Raw genomic sequence first — 13,269 nt, forward strand, 5'->3', positions numbered from 1 at the left:
GTATGCCACCTTGGGTTCCTTGGAGGAAAAAGGTGGGATGTAAATGAAATAAATGAAATTAAGACGAGGCTGGACAGCCACCTCTCATGGAGGGTTTCATTGGTTTTCTTGCACATCGCAGAGGGTTGGACTAGATGATCCTTGTGGTGACTTCCAACTTAGCCATTCTATGATTCTAAAAATGTCACCTCTGAGATAATGGAGGGGATCCTACGGGGCTGGGAGAGGAGAGAGGTGAGGGGCTGGAGGAGTTGTGGGGCTACACAGCCTAGTCCTGCCCCCCCCCCCGGCCGCCGCCCATGCCAACCATGCGTTCAGCACATGTGAAAAAGGGGATCTATATGCATACCAATGTACTTGCTGACGCTCCCCATGTGGCAGGAGCTCCCCCAAGACTGGCACAGGATCTCACTTCATATGGCGGATCACTGCAGGCATACATTGATATGTGCCAGCAGTGGCCATGCCAGCAGGGGACAATGGGAGCTGTAATCCCACACATTTGGGGGCAACAGGCTGGCAAAGGGTGGTTTAGCATTATGTCCCAAAAGGGCTGATAAATCCATTTTTCTTTCGTTTGTTCAGTTTTACATTATCTTGACCTTGCCTCAATGTGGGGGATGAAAGGCATTTAACTACTGAGTTTACTGGCGATATGCAAATATATTTAAATTTAATCAACTGATTGCATTGTAATGTATGATTTGGCCATATGATTAATCAGGTGAAATTCTTTCACCAATCGAGTGCCCTGCTGGTATCAGTTTTGTTTTCAAAGAGCTCCTTAGTAAGAGGCAGAGAAATTGCTGAAGGGAGTTGTGTGCTTGGTTGCACACTGGTGGGTATGGAGTGAGCCTTTGGCGAACCGGTCCACAAAGAGAGGTCGCAGGGCGTCTTCTGTCTAAGGCAGAGTGGTGGCTCAGGTAGCAGAGTCCCTGCCTTGCATGCAGAAGGTCCCACGTTCAATCCCCGGGAACTCCAGGAAGAGTTGGGAAAGGCTCCTCTCTGAAGCCCTAGAGAACTGCTGCTGGTCAGTGTAGCCGATACGAAATCAGATAGGCCAAGGCTGGAGTTGGGGTGACGCAGTTTCTCGTGTTCCTGCGGCCAGAGCTTCTCCTCTTCAAATGCTGGGCGAGACACTTTTGGTCGTTGTAATACGGAGGCGGTGGTTGTGATGGTGGCAAAGATGATGACGATTAAATGGTCTTGCCTTGTTGAATGAAGAGCCTTTGCCAAGGACATGAGTTCCGTTGCCTCCCTTTTGCCTTCCATGCTGATGCCATCTTGCATCCTTAGCAAGCTTCGTACCACCATGACGTCAGCGAAGACATCCGGGCGAGAGCGCTGCGCTACGGGACAGAGTGCACCCTGGGATACCTCGAGCTCCTGGAACATGTTCTCACGGTAAGGGTTTCACACGTCCTTGGGGCACTCTTGCCAAAGACTGCTGAGTTTGTTGAGGCCATGTTACAGCAACTGTTGCAGTGACCCAATGTGGTGGCGAGAGGTGACAGACCTATGTCTGTTGGGCACAGGCTACCAGCCCGGAAGCTCCATACTTCTTTCCATGCTTGTGCCTTGTGCAGGGGAGGGACCATAGCTCTGTCATAGGGCCCCTGCCTTGCATGCAGAAGGTCACAGGTTCAATCCCCGGCTTCTCCACTTCAAAAGGAGGCAGGTAGTCTTCTGAAGCAGAGACGACCCTTCTCTCCCTGAGACTCTGAAAAATCAGTGGTGATCAGAGAAGACAACCCTGGGTCTTCTTTTGTCCGAGGCAGCACACTATGTGGTCAAAGACATTTTTGTTACCTGAAGAAGGAAATGTATTTGTTTGCTTATTTATTAGTATTAAATGCACAATCCACCCAACTGTCAGATGCCCTTGGGACAAGTTCAGAAAACCAAAGTCGTTGTTGTTGTTGTTGTTGTTGTTATTATATAATAATAATAATAATAATAATAATAATAATAATAATAATAATAATAATATTTCTTGCCCGCCTCTCCATTTTGATCGAGGTGGGGAACAACAATAAATGATAAAGTACATAATACTCAATTAAAACATAATATACATTTTTAAAAACATCCTAAAAAAACATCCTAAAAACATTTTAAAAACGTCTCAAAATTCCACTGGATAGGTCTCACAGAAGAGATCAGTCTTTATAGCTTTCTTGAATGCTAGTAGACTGTTAAGTTGATGAGTCTCCTCCGGCAGGCCGTTCCTTTGACAACAAAGTAACAGCCACAACCGTAAATACAACAATGAATATATGGGGGGGTGGGAATAAACAAATATTTAAGAGCAAGCAGTAAAGTTAATCATGAGACCAACAGGTTAAAGATTCAACGCCTGTTGGGAGAGGCAGTTCTTAACCTGGCATCTGAATGTAGACAGTGAGGGCACCAGGTGGATCTCTCTGGGAAGGGCATCCCACAGATGGGGCGGGGGGAGGCACTACATAGAAGGCTTAAGGTAAAATCCAATATAAGTCCTACTTAAGGTAGACCCATGGAAATGAATGGGATTTAAGTTAGCCATGACGAAGTGGTCCCAATCATGTCAAAGGGTCTACTCTAAGTAGGGCTTAGGTTGGATTTTGCCTTTAGACAGCCGCCCCATGTACAAACTAGAACGGGCCCAGTCAGTCCACACAGCATTCTCCTGCACAAGCTGTATCGAAATGAAGAGCTCTCTCACGGCCACCCCTGAAGGCACCCAAAATCGACCGCCCAAAGTGATCGCCTCTGCTCTGCTGTTCCCCGACATCTCCAGCTCCCCCAGCACTCTGGTGTTCTGTCGGCGTTCCAGCTCTTAACGATGTGGGTGTACAACACAAAGAAGGGTTGGTCGGCTCTCTAAGTGATTTGTGGGTTCAATCGCGCCAATGAATTGCCTCCCAGGTGCGCTGTCTCCGCTGAGCGACGGCTGTTAAGCTGTCTGAATAGAAATGTCTGCATTACCCACAGATCAAAAGGCAAAGACAAGTTTGCATGTATTTGCCAGGGATCATATTGTACATGCTTCTTGTTCAATTAAATTAATGGGCATGTGCTGGAATACAGATAAAGCAAAAACAAAAGGTACAATTGCATTACCGCCCGTCACTAATGAAGCAAACAGCGTGAGAAGAATGGAACCTGTTAAATCTCATTCCGGGAACTTGCTCAGTGGGAAATAATTTATATTCTACAGCCCGAGCGCTCAAAAGGATTTGCCAAACTGAGCCAGCCTTCAACGTTTCTCTTTCTGCCTCAAAGGGGAGAGGACTGACCAAGGACCGATTAGACCTTTAGAATCTTATCATAATTCTCCCACCTTGGGGCTGTTGCTTTTCAGCCTCTCTGAATTGCCAATTGGTGCATTTTGTTAATGTCATTGTTCTGTTATAGACCAGGTTTGGGCAGGGTAATGGGCCTGCTGAATCATATCCACAGTCGGGTGAATGATAGGCCAAGAACAGCTAGCGAGAACATAAGAGCCCTGCTGGATCAGACCAAGGGTCCGACTAGTCCAGCACTCTGTTCACACGGTTGCCAACCAGCTGTCGACCAGGGACCCACAAGCAGGACATGGATGCAATAGCACCCTCGCACCCGTGTTCCTCAGCAACTGGTGTATATAGACTTACTGCCTCTGATACTGGAGGTAGCACATAGCCATCAGGACTAGTAGCCATTGATCGCCTCCTCCTCCAGGAATTTATCCAACCCACTTTTTAAGCCATCCAAATTGGTGGCCATCACTACATCTTGTGGTAGAGAATTCCTGGCTCGCTGTAGTGGACTTGTTCAGTTTCTAGCCAGGAGGCTCTCGGTAGCACTGATCAAGCCAATCTCAGTTCTCAACAGGAAGCGCTTGTGTATAAATATAATCAATAAGTATTTATTCATTATAATTAATAAAAAATACAAACTTGCTCATGTGCAGAGACTTCCCAAATGTCTTCATTGAACCATCATAGACAGGAAGGAAGAAGCAGGGGGGATTTTCTGAGCGTGTGGGTTGAAGTGGGGACCCAACCATGAGACAAGACGGAAGGTGTTTGCCTCAGGCAGAGGATTTGGGGCACCGAAAAGGGTGACAGACAGAAGTCCATCCTTAGGTCATAATGTGCTGGGAAGTTCTTTGATGCAAACCCCATTTGAAACTAATGTGAGCTACTCTGGGAAAGATTGACTTTCTGGTGACGTTGTGAATGTCATCATGCTGCCTATGTGATCCCTGATTGCCTGGGCTCAAGTAGCCATGAAGGAGGAGATGCTGTTCAAAAGGGGGGGAAAGCAACTATGCCAAAGCAGCTGCTGATGGGCAGTGAGCAGGCATGGAATGACCACAAACATTCGGCACAACCCTGAAACATTTGCCTCCACTCTATTTTTGCGCTTCTAGATTCTCCAGAAGCCCACCCCAGAGCTGAAGCACCAGTTGGCTGCCTTGTCAAAGAGGGTAGCAAGTGCTGTCACGGAGCTCATACAGTCAGCTGAAGCCATGAAAGGTGAGTCTGGCTGTTCCACCAGCATAACGCGCAATTCAATCTGCCATCAGGAGGGGCCACGAAGAGATGCAGAAATTGCTCTCAAAGCTTTCCAACAGTAAGTATGGCTGCCATGTTGAATGGATTAGATTATCCTTCCCTAGCCTGGCACCTTCCAGATGGGATGGACTGCAATTCCCACCATCATTAGGGATGGTGGGAGTTGTAGTCCAACACATCAGGAAGGCACCAGGTTGGGGAACGCCGTGTTAGGTTAACTGAATTTTTTTAAAAAAATCAGTCTTCCAATTGACATAAATGGTGATCTGCTTAATTTGGCCAAAAACTTTTTTGAATATTCGGTTTTACATGAGTGTAAAATGAGGAGAAGACTTACCTTTTGGAGAAGATATAGGAAACTACACAGCTTCGATAGCATGACAAAATCACTCCACGTAGCTTTTGTCTGCTGGTTCTTAGAAGATCTTATCAAATTCTTTCTTTCATGTTTGAATATAAAATGTTTCCAGACCTCATGATCTTGAAGGAAATCTTGGCTGAGAACAGCTCTGTGAATTCCAATACTACTTCTCCTATTTCTTCCCCCCAAAAAAGTTAAACAAAAAAAAATATAATGGAAAAGAAGAGAACTTTTGTTATTGGGCAACTGTAAGTTCAAGTTTGTCATCTGCATAATTTCTGCCTGTGTCCTTAGTCGCCCACGTGTGGTTGGATCGATTAGCGATGGCTTTCGGTTGGGCCCATGAGAAATTTAGAGAGCGACGTCACATACAGATAACTTCATTAATGCAGCTACAAGAGCTAGAAGCTATGGAGCTGGTGGAGTCACCTTTTGCTTGACATGGCTTAGCCACTGGCTTAAATTCATTTCCTTTCATAAGAACGTAAGAAGAGCCCTGATGCTGGATCAGACTGAAGGTCAGTCTAGTCCAGACTTCTGTTCTCACAGTGGCCGACCAGCTGCCTTTGGCAAGCCTGCAAACGGGACATGAGTGCAACAGCACCCTCCCGCCTGTGTTCCCCCTCAACTGGTGTACATAGGGACATGTTTCATGTGTCGTCATTGCAGGACGCGCACTCCTTTTTGCTTTTTAACTTCTGACACCCCGTTGGATTACAGCAGCAGCCACCGTCTGTTCAAAATGCAGCTGCTAAAGTCAGTGGCATGATGGTCTCTCTTTCTCTCTCTCTCTCTCTCTCTCTCTTTTAAAAACTGACTTCAGGCACTGAATGGGTTGATCCGGAAGACCCCACGGTCATTGCTGAGACGGAATTACTCGGAGCTGCTGCTTCGATCGAAGCTGCAGCAAAGAAGTTGGAGCAGCTGAAACCAAGAGCCAAGCCTAAGGTAAGCCAAGGAGCACAGACCCAATCCTGGGGGAGGCCAGTCTAGCCTCCCCATAAGATGGCATCAGGATCAGGGCCTCATCAGGCACTCTAAAGTGACGAAAGGCTCCTATTTTTGCTGTCACGTCCAAGCCTCCCCAAACAAAATCGGTGCTTCTTGCAATCTACGGAATTCAGTAGTCGCGGGATTGTACATCCCAAAAGGAAATACATCTGGGAAATGAAGCCATAGACAAGGAAAGCCAGTGATCTCGGGAACTGTTCTATGCAATGTTACCAGCGAGAGCTTAAAATAAAGGAGAGATTTGGGTGGGGTGATGGGGGAGCCATTGCAGATCAGGATGCACAGAGTGTTACAGTGGAGAAACTGGAAGTGTGTGAGTGACACTTGGCAGGGGTGGAATGAGAATCCAGAGGGGATCAGATGTAATCAGTTATCTGGTGGCCAGAGTGAGGTTTGACTTCCCCCAGGGCTAACAAAATCAGAATGAACTGTGCAAAAGTTACGGGAGAAACACCCGGCTGGGTTGATTTGCGTAGTTTTCCCTGTTGCAGAATCCTCGCTGTAGAAATGGGCATTATGTTGGCATCAGCTTCTGTTTTTCTCCCGAGAGACCACTGTCTGTGAATTCCACATCACAGCGGAGGACTCCTTTAAACTGACCGTTGAATGTAGAGGGAAAAGAGAGAGTGGTCACATTGTCCCTACTTTTGTATCTCGTGCAAGAAAAATGAAAACAGTTTCCGCTGGGAAGCAGTTAGGGGGCAGTGGTGTTCCAGTGATGGCGAGCCCCAGCTTCAGGCCAGCTTTCTGGAAGCTCAGCCTCTGCTCCCTGACGTTCTTGCCTAGCTTGGCCTGTTGGCTCCAGCATTTGAAAGTGGAGTTGGGCAGGCAGAGAGGGGCGGGAGGTTTATCTCTCCAGCAGCCCATAGCGTCTTCCTGCTGTTGAGCAAATCAGCACGTAACAGCCCATATTTCCAGCTGAATCCAAAACTGGATGCCTTTTTTGTTTCCTTTGCAGGACTCTGTGTGATATGTTTGATATATTAGGTTGTAATTTAGTCCAACTATATATCAAACATTCCTACGGTGTCCCGCTCTGTCTCCGGGGGCTTTTCTTCTTTTCCTTTTTAATAACGTACCAGGAGGCAAAGACAAATTCTGCAAAGAGGCTTAAAGGTTTTAGAAGGACTTCTGCAGATTCCACCACTACTTTGGGTCTGATTAAAAGGATACGTGCAGTGATAGACGAAACAAAAACCAAACTCCCCCTGCAAAGGTACCTTGGGGAGCTGGTGGACTTGGAATTTGCTGCCATGGGAGGTGGTCATAGTCTGTCCCCAGGCTGGTTTCCTGCAGATGTGTTGGTCGTCCAACACATCTGGAGCGCACCAGCGTGGGGGAGGTTGCTCTAGCTTATGTGCTTTTATGTATTTTTTAAAAAGTGAATAAATAGGGGTGGAAATAGTGGAGATAGGTCTGTTGTTCACTTATTAGCTTTGACTGGTAAATTGAAGCCTCCATGTACAATGGCAGCAGATTATCTTTCAATTCCACATGTTGGGGACAAATAATGGGAAATCCGTCCATTTCCTGCCCTTCTTGGAAACATCCAGAGGTATTTGGCTAACCACTGTTGGACACAGAGCACTGGGGAACCTCTGGCCTGATCCAGCCAGGCAGCTCTTGCTCTCCTATGCTCTTGGGCTTTGATTAATGGGCAAATGATGGGGCTGCGAGGAATGTCTGCATTCAAATCTCTTTGCTCTGCCTATATTTTAACGCAAGCATCCGTGTGCTGCCAAGGGATGGCAGTTAGCCTATTGTTGATGGGGGCGTGGTGGGGGTGGAGGGGGGGTTCAAAACGCTGAGCATCTCTGCCCTGGTTTTTGAAAGTGAAGCCTCTGCCTCGAAGGAGCGGTTTGGATAAAAGAGGTGGCACGCATGCTAAAAAGACCGAGCGAACAAGCAAAAATCTCCCAGGGGAGGCGTAAAGATGGCCTGGGATGTTTTCAGTTCCCCTCCCTTCAAAGTCTCTACAGCAGAAGCAGAAATAGTTTTTCCCCCACTTTGGTGGCTATTGATCTTGGATGAACACTCCTGGAGGCTTTACAGCAGCAACGAACTTTAAAATGGCTGTTTTTTTTCGGGTCGCCTCCTCACACCCGCAGCGCTGGGCTGTGGGCAGCTCTTGTCCCTGGTCATTTCCTCACCCAGTTTTCCTTCTTTTCCCCCTGGACAGCTTTCACTCTCCCAAATGCCACCCTTCAATTCCAAGCACACACACCCTGCCCCCACCTGGGCGTCTGCCTTTCAGCCCCCTGCGGCCTTCTTTCCTGGGCCCCTGCGTCTTCTCTTCTCTTTTTGCTAGGCCTTCTGTCTCCCCTTCCTCTCCATGACTCTAAAGCTGGGGAGTGAAACCTCAGGCCTGGAGGGAGTCAAATCTGGTCCTCCGGAGTTTCCCAGATTGGCCACGCCTCTTTGTCCTGGCTCCGCCTTCTTTTCCCCCCACTGGCTTTTGTGCAGGTGGTTTTTTCCCCCAGTCTAAAAGGATTAAATAGCTGTGGATGGTTTGGCTCCAGCCAGTTTGCCTTCAGCCCTGCCCAGCGCAGGGACACCCCACCCCCACCCTGAGAGCTTCTCTGCAATTGAATTCGGCCCTCGGGCTAAAAGAATTTGACAGCCCTGCTCTAAGGCATCACCAGATAATCCCTGGCAGAGGCATTCCCGGGCAGATCCTGGTAATGTGTCCATTTGCATCTGACATAACGCAAGAAGATGCACAAGGAGCAGCAACAGCACACGTCTGCCATCTGACGTCTTTCTGATATGCTCTCTGTGCTGAACCTGGTGCGCATCACCCCTGGGGTTGGCCCACTGCCTTTCTTTCCAATGAGATCTAGATGTTGCTTAATGTTGCTATCTTCTTGTTGATCCCTCCTGGTGCAAAAAGATGGGGAGAGTCCCATGCGTGATGCACCTCTCGCACCTTCTTTTGATTCGGTTTGGTTCGGTATGATGTTGCAAATTAGGTAAGCGCGAAATCAACAAGATTTCAAGAGAGCTGTCGCTAATGGCCTTTTCTTCTGGTTCTAGCAGGCGGATGAGACTCTGGATTTTGAAGAACAGATCCTTGAAGCAGCAAAGTCCATTGCAGCCGCTACCAGTGCCCTTGTCAAGTCGGCGTCTGCCGCTCAAAGAGAGCTGGTTGCCCAGGGAAAGGTTAGTGAGCCAGCAAAAATATCATAGTCCACAAAAATGTAAGCCATGCCATCTTCTCTTTTCACAAAATCACACAGCCCACCCATCTTCCTCTTCCTCTTTTTCTTTCTCTCCCTCCTCCCTACTCTCTCCTTTTCTTCTTTTTTTCAGCCTGTCATCCCCTCTTTCTGTTTGTAAAAGACAACAAACCCTAAGACCAGAGAGAGAGAAAGAGAGAACTTTATGAACAGGAGCTTTGCACCACTGGTGCCACCCACATTTAGTTGTGGCATGCCCCAGTGTAGGCCTTGATCCAGTTTCTTGAAGACCAAGGACTTAAGCTACCTCACAGAATTATTGTGAGAATAAAATGATATCCACCCACCGACCCACAAAACACACAATAATAATAATAATAATAATAATAATAATAATAATAATAATAATAATAATTCTCCTAATTGATTTTATCTGAACTGTCTTTCTAGGTTGGAGCCATCCCGGCCAATGCAGCTGATGATGGTCAATGGTCTCAGGGACTTATTTCTGCCGTGAGTAACCCCCTTTTTTTCCTTCCATCCTTTTTGAAGGCAGTGGTGTAGTGTCAATGTTGTTGAAGTACAGGCCCTCAGGAAAAGGGGAGCAGATCACCCACTTAGCAACCTGATCCTCAGAGTTTGAAGTGTTGAACTGGCACTTGCGGGTGCCCATTTTCCATTGCTCACTTTTCCAAGTCCAATGGAAGCCGGGCGGTGGAAATTGACAAGTTGTTTGACAAGGACAGAATATGGCTCTGCTGGGCTAAAGGAGGTAATGCAGCGAGGATGGAACTGACAAGGATATTGACGAGAGAGGAATATGCCTGCAGGGCTACATAGGAGACACACAGGCAGACTTGCAATGCTGCAGGGTTGCGCAAAAGCAGCAATAAGAATTGGTTTTAAAATTATGACAGTATTTGCGTACATTTTTAAAAATACATTTTTTGCGCAAATTGCAATTTGTGCAAATGTTAGAACGGCGGGGGGGAGGGGGCGGTGTCTGCAAAAAATTCCCGGAGTCAGAAAAAAGTGATCTGATTTGGATCACCCAACTTGCCAGATCGGACATGCTACAGAAATCTGTCAGGCTTGAACAGAATGGATTTCCCAGTGACGGACACCCTTCTGCACAATTATATATTGTTGCTGAGAACATTCATTCCCCGTCTCCCATCCACCTACTGTGGGGATTGCAGCAAAGCTCAGAGGGTACAGGAAATTCTGAGGAAGCAAGTCGGAGGACCTCAGCATCAACACTAATCAAAGAGTGCTGGTGCTGCATCTCTGTGAGAGGCCTGGTTCCACTATACCACAGCAGTTGGCACGGACCATCTCCAGCCAAGGTTCTTCCAACACCCGTAGCTCAGTAGTAGCGCATACATTTTGCATTGAAGGTTCCAGTTCCAAGCTGTGGGATTTCTCATGAAAGGTCCTTGAGTGAAATCATCTCCAGAAGACCCTGAGGAGGCAGCTGGGGATAAAAGGTGGCCTTATTGTGAGGTCAAGCAGAAGGCTTGGAGGGGGATTTTACCCTTCGGCACAATTCTGGCAATGCCCCTGCATGTTTCAACAAGGTGTCCTTGGAGGAAAGCGTCCCATGCAGTTGTGTCCCCTGCGAGTTAGCCTTTTTAGATTTCCTTGGGCCGGCCCTAACTGGGCCTAATGGATCGCTGGCCCAACTTAGTAATAAGACAGGGCCTTAGACTCTGTTGTCCCCCTTCTAGGCCAGGATGGTGGCTGCTGCAACCAGCAACCTCTGTGAAGCGGCCAACGCTTCGGTCCAAGGTCACGCCAGCGAGGAGAAGCTGATCTCTTCGGCGAAGCAAGTGGCAGCTTCCACAGCTCAGTTGCTGGTGGCTTGCAAAGTGAAGGCCGATCAGGACTCGGAGGCCATGAGGAGGCTGCAGGTAAGAGCACTTGGCTGGAATCTGCCTAACGAGGCCCACCTGGCACCAACATTGCTATCTTTTGGGCACCAGGTTAAAACTTTTCTCTTTTCCCAGGCATTTAGCAATATGTGACAAGCTTCATCAATCCTGGATCTATTTTTAGAGTTGTTTATAGTTTTCTTAGATATATGTTTCTCTGTATGTTGTATGTTTTTTGTGGTTTTCAATTTTGTATATTGTTTTTAATTGTTTTAATCTTATGTAAACCGCCCAGAGAGCTTTGGCTAGGGGGCGGTAGAGAAATGTAATAAATAAATAAAATAAGGGTAGTTTCCTATGAGAACAGGCAGCCCTTCGGATACCTGGATCCCTAAATTTGCCTTTAGAGGGTGATTACAACATCCTGTGTTTGCCCCCTCTGTAGGCCGCCGGCAACGCCGTCAAGCGTGCGTCGGATAACCTGGTCCGGGCGGCCCAAAAGGCGGCATTTGGTAAAGCGGATGACGACGACGTGGTGGTGAAGACCAAGTTTGTGGGAGGCATTGCGCAGGTTGGTAGATTCTCCTTTGCTACCCGATTCGCCTCACTTCGCCAATCTCTTGAGACCTGCTGAGGCTTCTCTCTGCAGTATGGAGGCCGGTGGCTCCGGTGTCAGTGCAATGATGAATCCGCCTCCAGGTTTCAGTCAGAACTCTAAAAGAGCAATCCACAGTGCAGAGCACCTTTAGAGCTCTGACTGGTTCTGACTGAAACCCAGAGTGGATTCACAGCTCCACTGATATCATAGAATCATAGAATAGCAGAGTTGGAAGGGGCCTACAAGGCCATCGAGTCCAACTCTCTGCTCAAAGCAGGAATCCACCTTAAAGTATACCTGACAGATGGCTGTCCAGCTGCCTCTTGAAGGCCTCTAGTGTGGGAGAGCCCACAACCTCCCTAGGTAACTGGTTCCATTGTTGTTTCATTGTCAGAACCACTGCGGTGTTGAACCGCAGGCCCATGATCCAAATCCAGAGGGCCCCGCCCCTTTCCCTGGTCCCACCTCCCTTTCCTTTGACTACCCATCATCTGGTGGTTTCCCAGTGTTTGTTCAGTTCCCCCTCCCCTTTTTAATACTTTCCCTAAGGCTTAGTTACTGCCACTAAGACTTTTAAGCTAAAATAGATGGGTGGGGTTGCTATCCTGGCCTCACCCACCACTGGAATGTGGCCCCCGAGAGGTTCTCTGAAATTGAATTCAACCCTCCAGCTGAAATGGGTCTGACCTCCCCTGGAGTGCATGATGGCAACAGAGAAACAGTTCTTGTTTCAATTGGGTTGCTGTGCCTTGCTGGGAGCGAGCCAGGCCTCCGTGATAGAGCCACAGGAGGTAGAGCCTTTCAGTCCTTGGCATCTCCAGGTAGGAGGATCTGAGGTAGCCGGGGATGGAGAGCACTTTGGCCAAGATTCTAGAGAGCCACGTCCAGTCAGAAGAGACCTTATTGGGCTAGATGGACCAGTGGTCTGCCTTGGTGGTGCTGATGCCTATGTTCATGGTCCACCACTGAGTGGCCTTCAAAGTCCTCTGGGTTTTCGTCCCTTCCGTCTGAGCAGCCAGTACAACATGCTTCACTTCTACGTCACCGTGACTCCTTGTAGCCCCATCGCTGCCCTTCTTTTTCTAGATCATCGCAGCTCAGGAAGAGATGCTGAAGAAGGAACGGGAGCTGGAAGAGGCAAGGAAGAAGCTGGCCCAGATCCGCCAGCAACAGTACAAATTTCTCCCGACCGAACTGCGGGAAGATGAAGGCTAAGCGTCTTCTGCTGTCTTTCTTTGAGAGCAACTGAGCTGAAGGGGCACGCTTCAGAGAGAAACTCTGACCAGCACTTACCAAAATAGGTTTGGGGGGCGAGAGAGGCACCGCAGGTGGGCTGTTCTTTCTCAACTCTTCCCCTACGGAGTTGTGGTCAACCAACTGATGGTACAGTGTCAAGGTCTATCCTCCCCTGCCCTTATTTACTGTATCTCAGGAGAGAGAGGGCCTCACTTTTTCTTTTTCTTTTTTTACAAAAGGGGTTATAAAGTCAGTATTATATCATAACCTGTTGCTCTATTTATTATTCTCTTTGACATGTGTTAAGGACCTTTGGTATTATAATGCATAGGAAAACAGTGTTGAGAAGTCTGTGTCGCAGATAAGCTACCCGAATGGAAGTGCCGGGTTCTCTTCTTTATTTTCTCCCCCTCTTTCCTTCGAAGACCAAGGCTGAGGCAGCTGCAGTGTTTTGAGAGAAACCAGACGCATGAAT

General features: G+C 47.9%; 1 protein-coding gene across 1 annotated transcript in view; it reads left to right on the forward strand.

Moving 5' to 3' along the window:
- Positions 1–13,024, forward strand: part of TLN2 (talin 2) — a 119,898-nt gene extending 106,874 nt beyond the window's left edge. The window contains exons 50-57 of the mRNA XM_063142845.1: positions 1,297–1,404; positions 4,397–4,502; positions 5,726–5,850; positions 8,947–9,072; positions 9,540–9,602; positions 10,817–10,999; positions 11,406–11,531; positions 12,645–13,024. Of these exons, the coding sequence (XP_062998915.1) occupies positions 1,297–1,404; positions 4,397–4,502; positions 5,726–5,850; positions 8,947–9,072; positions 9,540–9,602; positions 10,817–10,999; positions 11,406–11,531; positions 12,645–12,773 (966 nt within the window). The 3' untranslated portion in view covers positions 12,774–13,024. The remainder of the gene's footprint in view (positions 1–1,296; positions 1,405–4,396; positions 4,503–5,725; positions 5,851–8,946; positions 9,073–9,539; positions 9,603–10,816; positions 11,000–11,405; positions 11,532–12,644) is intronic.
- The last annotated feature ends 245 nt before the right edge of the window (positions 13,025–13,269 follow it).

Source organism: Elgaria multicarinata, chromosome 16, assembly GCF_023053635.1.
Source record: "Elgaria multicarinata webbii isolate HBS135686 ecotype San Diego chromosome 16, rElgMul1.1.pri, whole genome shotgun sequence".
NCBI lineage: Eukaryota > Metazoa > Chordata > Lepidosauria > Squamata > Anguidae > Elgaria > Elgaria multicarinata.